Genomic DNA, 16,863 nt, shown 5'->3' on the forward strand with positions numbered 1-16,863 from the left:
AATCCTTAACAAAATACTAGCAAACTGAATTCAGCAGCATGTTAAAAGGATTATAAACCATGACCAAGTGGGATTTATTCGTGGAATGCAAGGATGATTCAACACATGAAACTTGATAAATATAATATACCACACTAACAGAATGAAAGGAAAACACCACATAATCATCTCAATTGATGCAGCAAAAACATTTGACAAAATTCAATACCCTTTCATAATAAAAACACTCAAAATACTAGGAATAGAAGAAAACTACTTCAATATAATAAAAGCCATATATGAAACCCCACAGTGAACATCATACTCAATGGTGAAAGACTGAAAGCTTTTCCTCTAAGATCAGGAAAAAGGAAAGGATGCCTACTTTCACCATATCTATTCAACATAGTACTGGAAGTTCTAGCCAGAGCAGTTAGGCGAGGAAAAGAAATAAAAGGCATCTACACTGTAAAGGAAGAAATAAAATTATCTCAGTTTGCAAATGGTATGATCTTAAATGTAGAAAACTCTAAAGATTACACACACACACACACACACACACACACACAAATGTTTGAATAGATCAATTCAGCAAAGGAGTAGAATACAAAGTAAACACACAAAAATCAGTTGCATTTCTATATACTAACAATAACAATTTGAAAAGGAAATTACAAAAACAATTCCATTTTCAATAGCACCAAAAAGAATAAAAATACTTAGGAATAAGCTTAATCAGGGAAATGAGAGAATTATACAATGAAAACTACAAAATATGCTGAAAGAAATTAAAGAAGACATAAATAGATGTATGGAAGACTCATACATCCTGATTTCAAAACTTACTACAAAGCTACAGTAATCAAAACAGTGTGGTATTGGCATAAAGACATACAGGCCAATGGAATAGAATAGACAGCCCAGAAATAAACCATTGCATTTATGGCCAAGTGATTTTTGACAAGGGTGCCAAGACCATTCAACTGGAAAAGGACAGTCTTTTCACCAAATAGTGCTGGGAAAACTGGATATCTATATGCGAAAGAATGAAAGTAGGATCTTACCTAATATAACATACAAAAATTAACTCAAAATGGATCAGTAAGACCTAAAACAATTAAACTCTTAGAAGAAAACATAAGACAAAGGCTTCATGATATTAGATTTGGCAATGATTTCTTGGATGCGATACCAAAGGCAAAGGTAACCAAAGAAAAAATAGACAAATTGGACTTTATGAAAATATCAAAATTTTTTGCATTAAAGACCCTATCAAGAAAGTAAAAATCAACCCACAGAATGGGAGAAAATATTTGTAATTCATATATATGATAAGGGATTAATATCCAGAATATGTAGATTCCTAAAACTCAACAACAACGAAAGAACAAATAACCTGATTCAAAAATGGGTAAAGGACTTGAATATACATTTCTCCAAAGAAGATATAAAAATGGCCAATGGGCACATGAAAAGATTCTCAACATCACTAATCTTTAGGGAAATGCAAACCAAAACTTCAGTGAGATATACATCATACCCATTAGGATGACTGTTATTAAAAAAAAAAAAATGGGGCTTCCCTGGTGGTGCAGTGGTTGAGAATCTGCCTGCCAATGCAGGGCACATGGGTTCGAGCCCTCGTCTGGGAAGATCCCACATGCCACGGAGCAACTGGGCCCGTGAGCCACAATTACTGAGCCTGCGCGTCTGGAGCCTGTGCTCCGCAACAAGAGAGGCCGCGATGGTGAGAGGCCCGCGCACCGCGATGAAGAGTGGTCCCCACTTGCCGCAACTAGAGAAAGCCCTCGCACAGAAACGAAGACTCAACACAGTCATAAATAAATAAATAAATAAATAAATAAAAGAACGTGAATTTCTAAAAAAAAAAAAACTTGCCCGGTCCAAAATGGCATAAAAAAAAAAAAAATGTGTTGACAAGGATTTAGAAAATTGGAACCCTTGTGCACTGTTGGTGGGAATGTAAATTAGTACAGTCACTGTTGGAAAATGGTATGGCAGTTCCTAAAAATATTAAAAAATAGACTTACCATATGATCTAGCAATTCCACTTCTGGTGTATACCCAAATTAATTGAAAGTAGGGTCTTAAAGAGATATTTGTACACCCATGTTCATAGCAGCATTATTCACAATAACTAAATCGTGGAAGCAATCCAAGTGTCCATCAACAGATAAATGGATAATCAAAATGTGGTATACACATACAGAGCAATATTATTTAGCCTTAAAAAGGAAGGAGACTTTGCAATATGCTACAATATGGTTTATGCTAAGAACATTATGCTAAGTGAAATAAGCCAATCACAAAAAGACAAACATAGCTTTGAGCAAGTTGTCTTTGCAATCCCAAGGAAATGGCCTGGTTTTGTGTATGGTGTTTGGGGTGAGGTAGGGGTTCTCAGGCTCTCTCTCCCTTCCGAGGCTTCAGAATAATCCATGGCAGCGGTCATCAGTCCCCCAGAGACTTAGCACTTGACTCTGTGATATCATAGGCTCTTCCAGGCCCAGGACAACAATGCTGTCAGCTCCAAAGAGCAGAAATGGCATAAGGAAGGAAAGGGGCAGGTGAGGAAAAACCAGTTAAATACACTCCTGCCAACTAAATTCAGTCTTTGCCTAGCCTTCTCCCCTGGGGACCTCACATCTCTTGTATTCTCTAGTTACTGGTCTGTGGCTGGATGGAGACCATTCAGTCACCAGTGATACAACCTGAGGCGTCCAAAGATCCAAGGTCGATTCGGGCTCCCTCAGAAGGAAGGAACATTTTATCATAGAGCAAAGTCTAGTATTTTTACGACACTATCCATTCTGGTCCATCGTCAAATGTTTTCAGAGTTGAGTTTTATGGTCATTCCTCTCCACTCACCCCACCCCTCCACCTCTAAGTATTTCCCCAGCTCTGTTAACATACAGCAAAGCCCCCCAGATGCCGATTTAAGATTTTGGTAGCAAAAATTTGAGATTTAATTTAAGATTTTATAGTGTGGTACTGCCAAGGTAAACACACACACACACACACACACACACACACACACAATATTTTTGAGATGGAGGTGGGGGAATTAGATCCAATTAAAAAGTATTAGAACACGGTCCAGAGGTTAAGACTCTGTGCTTCCAATGCAGGGGGTGCAGGTTCAATCCCTGCTTGGGGAACTAAGATCCCACGTGCTGTGTGGTGCGGCCAAAATATTAAAATAAAATTTTTTTAATTAAAAAAAAGTATTAGAACAGAAATTCAGAAAAATCACATCAGGAAGAACCTGTAAAATAAATCCTCATTGACAGAATCAATACCATGACCTGGAAAAGTATGAACAAAAAGTGTTAATGTGTGCTGAAAAGTACTGTAACTTGCTGTGATGCCAAGAGACTCATGCACCTGTAAATACCAGAGAGCATGGTCCCTGGACCAGCAGCATCACCATCATCTGGAGCTTGTTAGAAAGTCAGACGCTCGGGGCTTCCCTGGTGGCGCAGTGGTTGAGAATCCACCTGCCAATGCAGGGGACATGGGTTCGAGCCCTGGCCCAGGAAGATCCTACATGCCACGGAGCAACTAAGCCCCTGCGCCACGACTACTGAGGCTGTGCTCTAGAGCCTGCGAGCCACAACTGCTGAGCCCACGTGCCACAACTACTGAAGCCTGCATGCCTAGAGCCCATGCTCTGCAACAAGAGAAGCCACCGCAATGAGAAGCCTGTGCACCTCAACGAGGAGTAGACCCCGCTCGCGGCAACTAGAGAAAGCCCACGCATAGCCATGAAGACTCAATGCAGCCAAAAATAAATAAAATAAATTTAAAAACATACAAAAGAAAAAAAAAAGGAAAGAAAGTCAGATGCTTGGCCCCTGCCCTGGACCTACTGACTCAGGAGCTCCGGGAAGAGGGCCCAGCACCCTGTGTTTTAACAGGCCCTCCAGGGGGTTCTGGTGATGAAGGCAGTAAGGAGCAGAGTTGATGTGGCAGAGCAAGGCCTCCAATGTGGCCGTGATGGAGACTAACGCTACAATCATGACCAAACGTAGGAAGAGCGGAAGCACCGCTACTGGCCCCGGGAAATGAGGAAGAAACTCTAAAAGGTGTGGAGAGAGGACAGGAAAAGAGGGGAGGTTGGCACCATGAAAACCACAATTAGGGAAATAATTAAAATTTTCCTGACCAAAAGGTAATCTTGGTCTGAGCTGTCAAGGGCTCACAGAGTTTCCTTCAAGAGGAAATCTCAAAGAAAGGGCCCCAAGTGGCACTCATCAGGTGGTTTTTCTTTGGATACTTATTTTTTAACTTATTTATTCTGATACAACCTCAAACTTACCATGAAGTTGAAAAGATAGTACAAAGACCTTTGGACTATCCTTTACCCAGATTCGCCAACTGTTTACATTTTTCCCCATTTGCTTTACCATTCCCCCTCTCTCTAAATAAATCTACATTTATTATACACGTGCACGTTCTTCTGAAGCATTTAAAACTAGGTTGGCGACACTATGCTTCTTTATGCTTATAAATTTCAGTATATGTTTCCTTAGAACACATTCTCTTACATACCTTCCTAAAAAACAGCACTCTCACATAATCATAGTACAACTATCAAAATTAGGAAATTTAATCTTGACATAATATTATTATCTAATACTCAGTCCATATTCAAATTTTGTCAATTGTCCCATTAATGTCCTTTTTAGCTGTTTTCTTCCTAATTCTGGATCTAATCCAGGACCATGTATCACATTTAGTTGTCACATTTCTTTAGCCTCTTTCAGTCTGGAACATTCCCTCTGCCTTTCCTTTTTTTTTTTGGCTGCGTTGGGTCTTTGTTTCTGCATGCGGGCTTTCTCTGGTTCCCGCGAGCGGGGGCTACTCTTCATTGCGGTGCACAGGCTTCTTATTGCAGTGGCTTCTCTTGTTGCAGAGCACGGGCTCTAGGCACGAGGGCCTCAGTAGTTGTGGCACTCGAGCTTAGTTGCTCCGCGGCACGTGGGATCTTCCCGTACCAGGGATCGAACCCATGTCCCCTGAACTGGCAGGAGGATTCTTAACCACCGTGCCACCAGGGAAGTCCCTCTTGATCTTTCTTGATCGTGAATACAGGCCAACTACTTTTCAGAATGTCCCTCAGTTTAGGGTCATCTGGTGTTTCCTTGTGGTTAGATTCCGGTTATGGATTTGGGGGAGGGAGACCACAGATGTGATGCTTGTGTCCTTGTCAGTGAATCGGATCCGGAGGGATATGACAGCTATTTGTCCCAGTGTTGGTGAGGTTACTTCTGATCACTTGGTTCAGGTGGTGTTTGTCAGCTTTCTGCAATATAGTTACCATTTTCCCCATTGTAACTAGTAACTAATTGTGGGAAGATTCTTCAGGACTCTATGTACCAGTCGGGATTGTGGTCCTAGGAATCTAAGAAGAGCAGAGCCACCTTGTGCAGCTGCGGGAGCCGGTTACCATCGAGGTGAGCTGTTCCTTCTGTGTCTGGAGCCGGAGCCTCCAGGCCACGGTCTGAGTGGGAAGATGGCCATAAAGTGGGGGAAGCAAGAGCCACCTGGGAGCCGTGAGGCCGAGCTGGATCCCATGTTGGTCTTTCGTCTTCCCTCCGAGACTCCAGCTTCCACGAGGAGCGTGTCCAGCAGGAGAAGCTGGTGCTCCTCATCATGGCAGTAGATACACACCTGGCCCAAAGGTGGGAGAAGCTGCAGCAGAGAGTCACGGGGCTGGAGGAGCCTGCAGATAAGCGACAGTGCGTGAGCGGCAGCGGCCCCCGTCTCCCAAGTGCAAAGGAACGTGGATGCTCCTTCCCTCCTTCCAGATTGAACATAAAATCTTTGTTGTGTCACAGGCTAACTGGACACCGTGCAGGGAGGGGAATTTAGGGCGTGTGTGTCCAGCTCAGCTAAACTGACGCAGGGCAAATCTGCCACACTATGTAAATACTATGTCCCTCATTTTTGCATCCATTGTCCCTTTTTCTTATTCCATCATCCTGTCTATATTTATTAGTTAGCATTATACTGAAGGCTTTCTCCTCTCCCTTATTTAGTTATTAGTCCTTTATTTATTTATATTAGCACAGACTTGAGTTTTGTTTTATTTTATTCCTTAATCTGTTAGTATATTTGTTTTGACATGTTGCCATCATTCTCTAAGCCTTTCCCTACTTTCTGGTACCAGATATTCCACGCTCACCTTGTGCTTTCTCTCTCCCGGCCCCGGGTCAGCCTTTTCTCCAAGGAGCTGAGGTTCCTTTTAGTGGAGTCCAAGATCTTGGTACTAAATATGTTTTCTGCTTATATGTCATTGCTTCCAGGCACTGTCAGAGGACACAGGTAGCGTGTGCGCACACACTCACATGTACACACAGAACCACGTGTACACAGACGTGTACACACAATGATTACATCCTGACACCTCCAACCCCAATTCTGTCCCAGCATCACACAATGATTACATCCTGACACCTCCAACCCCAATTCTGTCCCAGCACCACACGGTCCATTCCAGTCGTCCCCTCCCCATTTCCATAGTTGTAACTTCTTCCTCCAACAGTGAGGACCCTGGGTTGAGTTTGTCTTACTCACTGATGACTGGTTCCAGTAGAGAATCAAGAAGAAAAGGAGGGATGACAGTGACTTCAGACCTTTGCCCTCAGGTTTAACAGCAGAGATGGGCTTGGGAGGAAAATCTACGGATGCTACAAGAAGTCATTACTCATTCACTCAGGATCTGGCCCAGCGTGCTTTGCCTTGTAAAACAGAGGTCCTCAACTGTGTGCACAGCACATTTCCTCATCAGTGTGTAAAATTCACTGTTGCTCAAGTGAATATACCGGCAATGACAACGTTTGGCAGAAGGGGTGTCGAGCTGGTAGGGATACTACCTGCTATGAATCTAAGGTGAAGTCAAACCACCACAAAGAAGACTGCATATTTACTGAAGGCTGTAAGAACTTTGAATTATTATATACGCCATAAACTTAGGTACTTTTATACGCAATAAACTATCCCACCCACATAGCAGCCAGCCCTGAAGGATGACCAAGTGAATTACACATTAGCATGGATACCCTTATGCTGTGGCAGTGGCTCTTTATAACTTGCTGACACGGTCGCCATTGCCTCAATGTTTTAAATCCCCTTGAGTGGGAGGGCACAAATGTTTTATTTCAGAGAGTGCCACAGACACTCAAAGTTGAAAGCCACCGCCCTAAATGAAGGGGAGTATTTCAAGACTTAGAAGATGTAGAACAATTTGCTGACAAAAATCCCAAATCTGAAAACAACACAGAAAACAGTGAAGACTGAAAAAAGGTGGCAGAGGAAAGATCAATAGATTCAGAACATCATTTGAGGGACTTCCCTGGTGGTGCAGTGGATAAGACTCCACACTCCCAATGCAGGGGGCCTGGGTTCGATCCCTGGTCAGGGAACTAGATCCCACATGTATGCCGCAACTAAGAGTTTGCATGCTGCAACTAAGGAGCCCACGGGCTGCAACTAAGAAGCTGGTGAGCCACAACTAAAGGAGCCCTGGAGCTGCAACTAAGGAGCCCTCGTGACGCACCTAAGACCTGGTGCAACCAAATAAATAAATAAATATTTTTTTAAAAAGAACACCATTTGAAATTAGAATCAGTGGATTAAGCTGAACTTGAGGACTACACGGTGAATAAAAATGTTTGGGAAGGGATTCAGGCAAAAGAGGTACAACCCAAAGACCAGATGGGAGAGAGAGGAAGATGAAGGAAGTAAACCTAAACAGCCAGATTTCTTCTCTCCGCTATGAACTTTGTTCATACAAATTAGTAGGAAAAAGATTTTTTTAGAAAACTGGTACATTGAAATAATGATTATCTTATGATCTCATTGAAAAGAAAATGAAAATGTTTGAGTCCACTATAGAAGCCCCATAAGCGAAAAGAGAACGTTGTCACCATCAGGATGGAGTGATAAAGGATGGCAAGCTGTATGTTATAGTTTTAAAAATCTAATATTAGATGTCAATGGGGCTTTAAAAGAAGAGTCAGGGGTTGGATTAAGAACAAAAAGCAAACAATCCATTTTCCCTCTTGAGACTAGGGAGACCAAAGTAAAGCCTGGAGTGACTGACCCACCGAGCTCAGGTGGGCTCCGGTATGAGGATGCTGACACCTCAGTGACAGAGCCTGAAGCAGGAGGGGAGGGTCTGACAGCTGCCCCAGCAGTGGGCTGGCCTGTCTGCAGGCTGCCGGGCACTTGACCATGGATTATTCCAACCACACTCTGAATCTGGAGATGGCTCCTTCTTTTTTTTTGTTTAAGATTTTTTTTTTTTGATGTGGACCATTTTTAAAGTCTTTATTGAATTTGTTACAATATTGCTTCTGTTTTGTTTTGGTTTTTTGGCTGTGAGGCACGTGGGATCTTAGCTCCCCGACCAGGGATCGAACCTGCACCCCCTGCATTGGAAGGCGAAGTCTTAACCACTGGACCTCCAGGGAAGTCCCTGGAGATGGCTCCTTGTGATTTTGATATCTAAAGAGGCCCACCTGGCCAGCAGGATGTGGCATAAGGGGTCCAGGTGGTGGTGACGCTGAGAGTCAGGTGAATAAGTGTCCTGGTGATTCTGGCAGTCATTCTCTGACATCCAAACCTAGGCCAGCAGCTGGGGAGTGTGGAAATCCAGGGGGATGCCCTCTGGAGGAGAAGATGGACAAGACCTGGGCAGAGGGTCAGTCCCTAGTCCAGAAAGCTAGGGTTCTGGACAGAGGCGGCCCAGTCCACAGGGAGCAGGTGAGAAGGATGGTGAAAGCTACTATTTGGGGGGCCCGTGGCTAGTCAAAGCTGACCCCAGATCCTGCCCGACCAGAGGAAGGTTCGGATTTCTAGGAAGCAGGCACAGGTTCTATCGGGGTAAATCAAACAAGACTGGCTTATTTGAAGGCTGTAGAAGGAACTCAGCACCACCGGAACACGCGGGTGAAGACAGAGACATTTTCCAAGGCAGATGAAGATTCACGTTCTGGAATCCAGCATCCTCAGCACGTCATGCAAAACTGTGGAAGATGGTCACATTTTCCAGACTCTGTCCCCCCGGGCGTAGCACAGGCTCTAATCTGGATAGGACACAGTCTTATCCGGATAGGTGAGTGAGCCCACCTCATCCATTTGGGAGTTGGGCTGTTCCCAGTACTCTCAGGTGGCTAAATCAGCAGACTTTCAGACTAGCACTGTCTGATCCTAGCCTGTTCCCAAACTCAGATATGAGAACAAAGGACTTCACTAGGTGTCATGCTAACAGCACTAGACCAGCTATGGAGCTGATTGCAGATCTACTGAGCATCTGTCCACAGAGGGGTGCCTCGGAAATGAAATGAAGGTCCAGGATGGGGCAAACCCCAGGACACTGGTTTTAGCCATCAAGTTTCATACAAAGAAAATCTTAGGGTCTAAATCTTGCTCAAATCTTTCAACTTCCAACTAATTAGAAGAAGGGGGCAATTATTAAGAAAACTTTAATTGTTCGAGTTCTGGCTCTTACCTTCTTTTGGTAACATTCTTCTGATAAAACACATCTTAGGGCTTCCCTGGTGGCACAGTGGTTGGGAGTCTGCCTGCCAATGCAGGGGACACGGGTTCGGGCCCTGGTCTGGGAGGATCCCACGTGCCGCGGGGCAACTAGGCCTATGAGCCACAACTACTGAGCCTGCGCGTGTAGAGCCTGTGCTCCACAACAAGAGAAGCCACGACAATGAGAAGCCCGCGCACCGCGATGAAGAGTGGCCCCCGCTCGCCGCAACTAGAGAAAGCCCGTGCACAGAAACGAAGACTCAACACAGCCAAAAATAAATAAATAAAACAAAAAAATAAAACGTATCTTACTTTTCACTCCACGTGCACTTTGTCACATCCACAGTCTGCTGGGAGTGACTTGTGTCTTGTCTCCCAAAAGGCTGTCCAGAATCCTCCCAAATGGCCTCCCAAGTCTTCTCGGCTTCAATTTTACCCTAAGCTGCCCTAACTTGACCAGAGAAAGGAGAAAATTCCTAATTCTAGGATCTCCTACATTTTTCACATTCATTTAGCAGCAAAAGCACTGAATACCCACCCTTGGCATGGTTTAGCCCTCTCTTGCCCTGTGGTCAGCCAAGGTTTCTGACTTCCTGTGGCAGGGTATTTTAAAATCCCCTCCCCCACTTTTTTATTATGAAGTATTTCATATATTTAAAACAGTATATAATATATACACATGACTAATATTCTTCCAGTCCTCATCGGTGTAGCCTTTCATCTATGGCCAGTGGTTACCCCGCGGGGTCCTGGTTAATGCCAACAGCTATTCTGATTGTGGGGCTGAGGGAGGGCTTTCCTGAGGAAGCGATGTTGAACTAAGCTAAGAAGGGTGGCAGGCGATGGCCAGCCAAGATGGGCGGGGGAGGTGCACAGTGAGAGGCACGGGGGGACCAGAGGCCAGTGGGGCCAGAGGGAAGAGTAGCTGGAGAGGCAGACAGGGCCGGGTCCAGCAGAGCCTTGATTTTAGTTTTTATTCTAAGAGCAGTGGGCAACCGAGAAAGAGTGAAGTCATCAAACTTGAAGTCATCTGAAGATGATGCCGGCTGCCTTGTGGAAATGGATTAAAGGCTTGTAGGGATAGCAATCCAGAGGCTAAGAGATACTGAGGCTGGAGACTGATGGGAGTGGAGGGCAAGAGAGAGGGGTCTCTATTGATGACCCCTGGTATCTAGCTATGCTGAATGGCTGGTACTTGAGGCAAGATTCTGGACAGCTTCTAGACGGTGGGGGCCCTTCCTCAACATCTTCCACATGCTTGGAATCTGGAGTGTATCCCCAGGGGCCCCTACGATAATCCAGACCCCGACTATAAAGTTATTGACTACCACCCAAGTGTTCCCTCGGAGCAAGCTGAAATCTCTTCATCTCTCCCCTCTCATCTGCACTTCTGCAGGCATCACGTGCCCAGCTCCCACATCTGTGAAACATGCAGACATCCGAGTCAAGAGTTACAACCTCAACTCCAGGGAGCGGTATGTTTGTAACTCTGGCTTCAAGCGTAAAGCCGGGACCTCCAGCCTGACCGAGTGCATGTTTAACAAGACTGTGAACATCGCCCACTGGACCACTCCCAATCTCAAGTGCATCAGTAAGTGCACTGTCCCTCCGCCCCTTTTGCCAAGGCCACGCAGAGAGCAGAATGCAGTGTGGGCAGCAGAATGAGGTGGCCTTGACATCTGGGTTGAGGACTGAGACTAAATAAAGCAATGGGCTTCTAAACACACCTCCGGGAGGTGGAAATACATGGGCTTTGGGGTCACACAGTTCTGGGTTCAAGTCCTGGCTCTGCCACTTAACCATCCGTGAGACCTGGGGTGAGGGCCTTAAGGTTTTGGATCTCTTTGTTCCTCATCTAGAAAATGGACCTGATGTCAACATTGTGGCTTGTAGGAGGATTAAGAGAAATCTGGTAAATATTAACTATTATTACCTCAGTGCTTTAAGATCACAGAAGCAAGAATTTGTCTACAGACAAAGGTGTGTGCTCACAGCATGCTTGTTTCCCAGACATCATTCCCAATTCCTCCCTAGGAGACAGCCTGCAAGGAAATCACTCCCCGTTCTCCTCCCCGGAGAGCAGCGCGGAGACCCACAGAACAGAGACCCCCTTAGCCCAGTTACCACATCTGAGGTCCCGCCAGAGCTCAAGACTGAGTATGAGGAAAGATCTCCAGAATCCCTTTTTTTTTAACCATCCACAGCTGGATAACCACACCAGAAGTCAAACAATCTTGGAGTGGAAGCCAATAGTGCTATTTTCAGGAATACTAAGCCCCGTACCCTAGAAAAGGAAAGGTTAATCTGTGGTCTTCCAAGAGAATGATGATTCAACAAACATTTATTGCACACGTGGTGCACGTCCAGCCGTGATACTTTCTCACGTAATATTTGTGAAAATCTGCCACTCCTCTCTGGGGAAAGCAGACAAGCGGGGCTGTTCAACAGCAAACTCACGGCTGGGGGACTCCTTGAAAAGCCAGACTCCCTCTGGCTTTTTGAATCTGTATTGAATCTGTAGCGCTGAGATCGCCCTGCACCCCTTCCCCTCCCCCTGCGTGGCCGCCATGCAGGCATCAGAGGCCGGGCAAGGAGGGAGCCTTTGCTTGTTGCAGAGGAATAGCTGGGCTGGGAACATGGCGCCCACGGCATCCTGGGGCCATTGGAGGGATGAGCTGGGTGAGGACGGGTCTGAGCAGTAACTGCAGGGAGAACACAGATGTCTTCCTCGGTCTAGTCCGGGGGACCCACTGAAACCGTAGTCCAGGGGCAAAAATAAGGGCTTTCCACTGTAGGGAAAGTGACTGTTTCTCCAAAGTTCCAATTCCTCTGGGTGAATGAATCGAGGATGGCGAACTGAACAGGGCGGGTTGCAGGTGGAAGGGGAGAGGAAAGAAGGGGGCGAGGCCTGGAATCGTAGACTTTTTTTTTTTTTTTAATTTTTTTTTTTTTTAATTTATGTATTTATTTATTTATTTTTGGCTGCGTTGGGTCTTCGTTTCTGTGCGAGGGCTTTCTCTAGTTGCGGCAAGCGGGGGCCACTCTTCATCGCGGTGCGCGGGCCTCTCACTATCGCGGCCTCTCCTGTTGCGGAGCACAGGCTCCAGACGCGCAGGCTCAGCAGTCGTGGCTCACGGGCCCAGTCGCTCCGCGGCATGTGGGATCCTCCCAGACCAGGGCCCGAACCCGTGTCCCCTGCATTGGCAGGCGGACTCTCAACCACTGCGCCACCAGGGAAGCCCTGGAATCGTAGACTTTTAGAACCCAAAGACTGGAGGAACCTTTAGGTCTCATCCCCAAAGCCCCCACCTTTTACCACTAACAACAGCCTCCGTTATTTTCCCCAACCTTTTGTGCCAAAAACAATCCGCTGAGTAATCATTTATTTTCCCACGCAAAAGCCAGCGTTATAAAGCTGAGTTGCTATCGCTGCTATCATCCCAGCCAAAAATAAAACACATGTGATACTTAACTTGTGCAGTCTTTTTGAAAGGCTAGAAAAAAATAGTGTGCAGTCTGTTTGCAATGGGAACTGCAGACTGATGCTTGTTTATCTCTTGTGCTTCTGGCCTAGCCTAGGGAGCCAGATGTGTCCACTTTAAATTTATATATTTATTTTTGATTTACATCCAGTTCTGAAGCCACACCAGGTTCCGCCCTCAGGATCATAAACGCCATGTGGTTATCCTCTCTCTAGGAGACCCCACCCTGACTCACCAAACGCCACCCTCCACAGCAGCACCGACAGGGGTGACCCCAGAGCCAGACAGCCCCAACCCTTCTGGAAAAGGTAGGAATGTCACAGACTGTCTCCGGACTCTCATCCCCTGATGCCATCCGGTCCACAGAGAACCCTCAGATTCGTGGACCACTGCCAGGGTTCCACTGCAAACACCTCTTATTCACGTCAAGAATGAGGACTGACATTAGTTTCATTTTCCCTTTTAAACCAAAGTAGCCTGATAGCCAGGCTTCACAGGTGCATAATTAATAATGGTTTAAAATCCACTCTTAATAGGCCAGATCACACTTTGTGGTAGGAACGTAGCCTCAAGAATGGGGGAGGGTCAGAGGTTCTGACTGCCTTGCACGTCAGCCTTCCCAGGTTTCATGGGCGCTGGCAGAAAACCTGACCCTTCTGGGTCAGAGATGGAAGACTTTCCTACCCGGCACCACAGGCAGCAGGACCGTCAGCAGGTTTCATCAAGTCCCTCGTCCCCACATGCCTTAAGCAGGCCTAAACAGATGCCCGTACGGGCAGCCTACGTCACTGGAGGGGAAGCCTGAGCAGGAGCCTGAGTGTTTCACTGCTGGCATGAACATGTCTGCCCTGTGTTCCAGGGGGAGGCGCTGTCTCCACCTTCCAAGCCCATCTAAACATCATTGAAAAGTCAGTGCCAAGAAAGGGCCGTCAGTGCCCTGCTGGCAAGATGTGCAGAACCGGGAGAGACCCACGCAGAGCCGTCTCCCAATAACCTGTGATTGCTTTAGTACAGACGCTTGCACGAAGCTGCCAGGGTTCTGCATTTCCACCAAGTCTTAGGTAAACTCTACCCCAATTTCCTCAGCACTGTCCTGATGTTAAGAAAATCCGAGCTCTTGGAGGCTGAACATCCTGGGACAACATGCGCTGTATCCTCTAATACCCTCTCTTGACTCCTGGTTTTCTGTGGCCCATTACCCACTGTGAGGCTTTTCCTGATCCCTGTCTCCTCCTTTCCCTCCAGGCATAGCCATCCCACTGTGGTTGACGGTGCTGCTCAGGCCACCTCCCTGGAGAGCCGGTTCTTAACCGTGGATGCTCGTTGAAATCTCGTTGGAACTCTGGGTGGTCTGGGGAGCATCTGGGAATTAGGGTTCTAGAAGCTCTCCTGGGGACCCTTACTTAGGTGCCCAAGGCTGAGAACCACTGCTGAAGGGAGGATGGAGAGGTGGGAGCAAGGTTTCCTCCCAGTTACTTAGCCGATGACAAACGGAAGGAAGGGGCTGGAGTACCCAGAATCCCTTTGGTCCAAGTCACACCTGTTTCGGGTGGCCTCCTCCAGCCTGGCCTTCATGCCCCAAACACTTGGCAGACGCAGCTGCACAGTGAAACCTCAGACATGAGACTGATCTCCCAGGCGGGCGCCATGGCCACGGGTGCCCATGCTCTGCCCACGTGGCTGGGAGAGCGTGGGGATGCGGCCCGACTGTATGGCCCGACAGCCCGGGATGCGGGGCTCACAGCCACCCTTGCGCACCCTCTGCTCCAGGGCTGGGCTCCTAAGCACCGTATTGTCACAGTGGAAGACCCATTTTTCACAGAAAGAGAACAGTGGAGTTGTGCCACCACACTTTACACTTTGGGGCAGCCGTTGGCCAGTGAGGGATGGGGAGGTAAAGGACACGTGGCCCACCCTCCCCAAGATGGGGGCCAAGCCAGGACACGTGCTTCAGGTCCCCTCTCTAAAGGTCAGAGGGGCAAATCTCAGGTTCCCCTGATTTCAAATGTTTTGTGCAAACACGTAAAAAGTAAACTAAAATCAGCATCCCAATGTCTTTTGGCCAGTACAGTTCCACTTGTTTATCTGAGCTGGGTCTCCTGGTAAACACTTCTCTAGTGCCTGGTTCTACTCAGATCTTTGGGATGGTTAGTTTATGAGCCCCATGATAAATAACCATAAATCCTCTAGCGTCCTCAAAAGCCCCCTGGCCATTCCAGATGGATGAAGATGTTACCCACTCAAGGGGTTTTCCCCCAGAGCCCTGGAGGAGTTTGCTGGGGGCGGGCTGGCCGGGGCGGGCTCACGAGAGCCGGTGTTAGTACACTCTCTTCCAAAGCCGAGAAAAGACACTGTTCTCAATATTTTCGTTGTCCATGTCTTGCACTTCCCTGCAGAGCCAGCTTTTACTTCCAAGTTAGACACCACAGTGGCCACAAGGCTGGCTACCGGACCAGGCTCCAGGCTGATGCCATCCAAAGCTCCTTCTGCGGGGACCACAGGAGTAGTCAATAATGAGCCCTCCCAAGTCCCAGCTCAGACAATGGCCAACGCTCCGGAACACACCCCCTCGGCCTCGCAGGACCCGCCTGGTTAGTGCTGGCTTTGCGTGCTGGAGGAGAGGGCAGCTCCCACAGGCTGCTTCTGAGTCGCAGATCCTGAGCGAGCCGATTGCATCACACCATCCAATCCAAAGTCAGGATGACTGAGCAACCCTCTGCCTCCTGCTGTCTGCCACAGCCTTGGTTCTCTGTGCTCCACCCTGGCTCAGCTCAGCGGGGAGAGAAAACCTGTCTCCTACATGTGACAAGCCTCCCCGTATTAATCCACATGGCAGAGCCTTTGCCAAGAATCAGAATAAGATCTTCCTCCTCCCGATATGGGAGGGCAGAGGAAGCTTTCCTTGATCTGGAATCATAATGTGTGGGATGGGGGAGCGCTCGGTAATCGGCATCTTCTCTAAGGGTGTATCTGATTCTTAAGCATGGCCCAGCATCGGAATCAATGACCCTGGTTCTGTGCTGAAGTGAGGCTGGTTTTGCTAGTTGTGACTCTCTCAAGGCTTTAAGATGGGAGCCAAATTGTCCAGGATTTCTCTTGCTTAGTGAGAAATTAGTGCCTTTAGGACCATGGCAATAACTGAGCTGCAATCTCTTCTCTGCAGGTGCCTATCAGTACAATCCCAGAGCTGTGACTGGTAAGTATTTTCCTTTGTCCTGGTGGTGTTTATGCTCAGGAGATCTCAATGCCAGGGTTCTGGGCGGACCTGGCTTATGCCTGCTGTCCCGGCATGGTCACCAACAGCTGCCTCTTTCACTCTCAAAAGTGTCTCTGTTTAGGTAAGTTACATGATCCCCCTGTTTATGGAATTCTAGCTTGACTATTTATCTTCATGTTGGTAGTTTCTCACTGTCAGGCTACTGGCGTAGAAGCCAGAGTTGGTACATCACATTACACTGCCATATTCATTTAGTGCACCAGGAGTAAAGGGTTTATCTTTCAGACTGTATTATACCTCTCATCTTTCATAGCTGAAATACATTTGGCTGCAGTTTATATGCTCAGCCTTTAACAGGAGCTACCCCTATATTATGTCATTCATCTGTTCAAACAATATAAACTGAGTTCCTATCCTGTGCCAGATATGGTCCTAAGCTGCAACGAAATGCAGATTTCTCATTAAAAAGCAAATGGCACTTTACATGTCCTTCAGCTTATGGAAGGTTAACGGTTTAATTTGATCAATTAAGTATTTATTGATTACCCACTCTGAACCCAGCAGAGTGCTCAGTACTGGAAGAAACAGAAAAGAAACCACTGCCCAGGAATAAGGAAT

At 46.8% G+C, this 16,863-nt stretch overlaps 1 protein-coding gene across 3 annotated transcripts in view; it reads left to right on the forward strand.

Annotated features, from left to right (window-relative positions):
* Positions 1-16,863, forward strand: part of IL15RA (interleukin 15 receptor subunit alpha) — a 56,445-nt gene that overhangs the window by 23,493 nt on the left and 16,089 nt on the right. For 2 of the 3 annotated variants that reach the window (XM_057542465.1, XM_057542464.1), the window contains exons 2-5: positions 10,943-11,137; positions 13,244-13,336; positions 15,425-15,619; positions 16,192-16,224. In XM_057542465.1, coding sequence (XP_057398448.1) covers positions 10,943-11,137; positions 13,244-13,336; positions 15,425-15,619; positions 16,192-16,224 — 516 coding nt within the window. The remainder of the gene's footprint in view (positions 1-10,942; positions 11,138-13,243; positions 13,337-15,424; positions 15,620-16,191; positions 16,225-16,863) is intronic. The other variant, XM_057542466.1, reaches the window with a different exon arrangement.

This window comes from Balaenoptera acutorostrata, chromosome 3, assembly GCF_949987535.1.
Source record: "Balaenoptera acutorostrata chromosome 3, mBalAcu1.1, whole genome shotgun sequence".
Classification (NCBI taxonomy): domain Eukaryota; kingdom Metazoa; phylum Chordata; class Mammalia; order Artiodactyla; family Balaenopteridae; genus Balaenoptera; species Balaenoptera acutorostrata.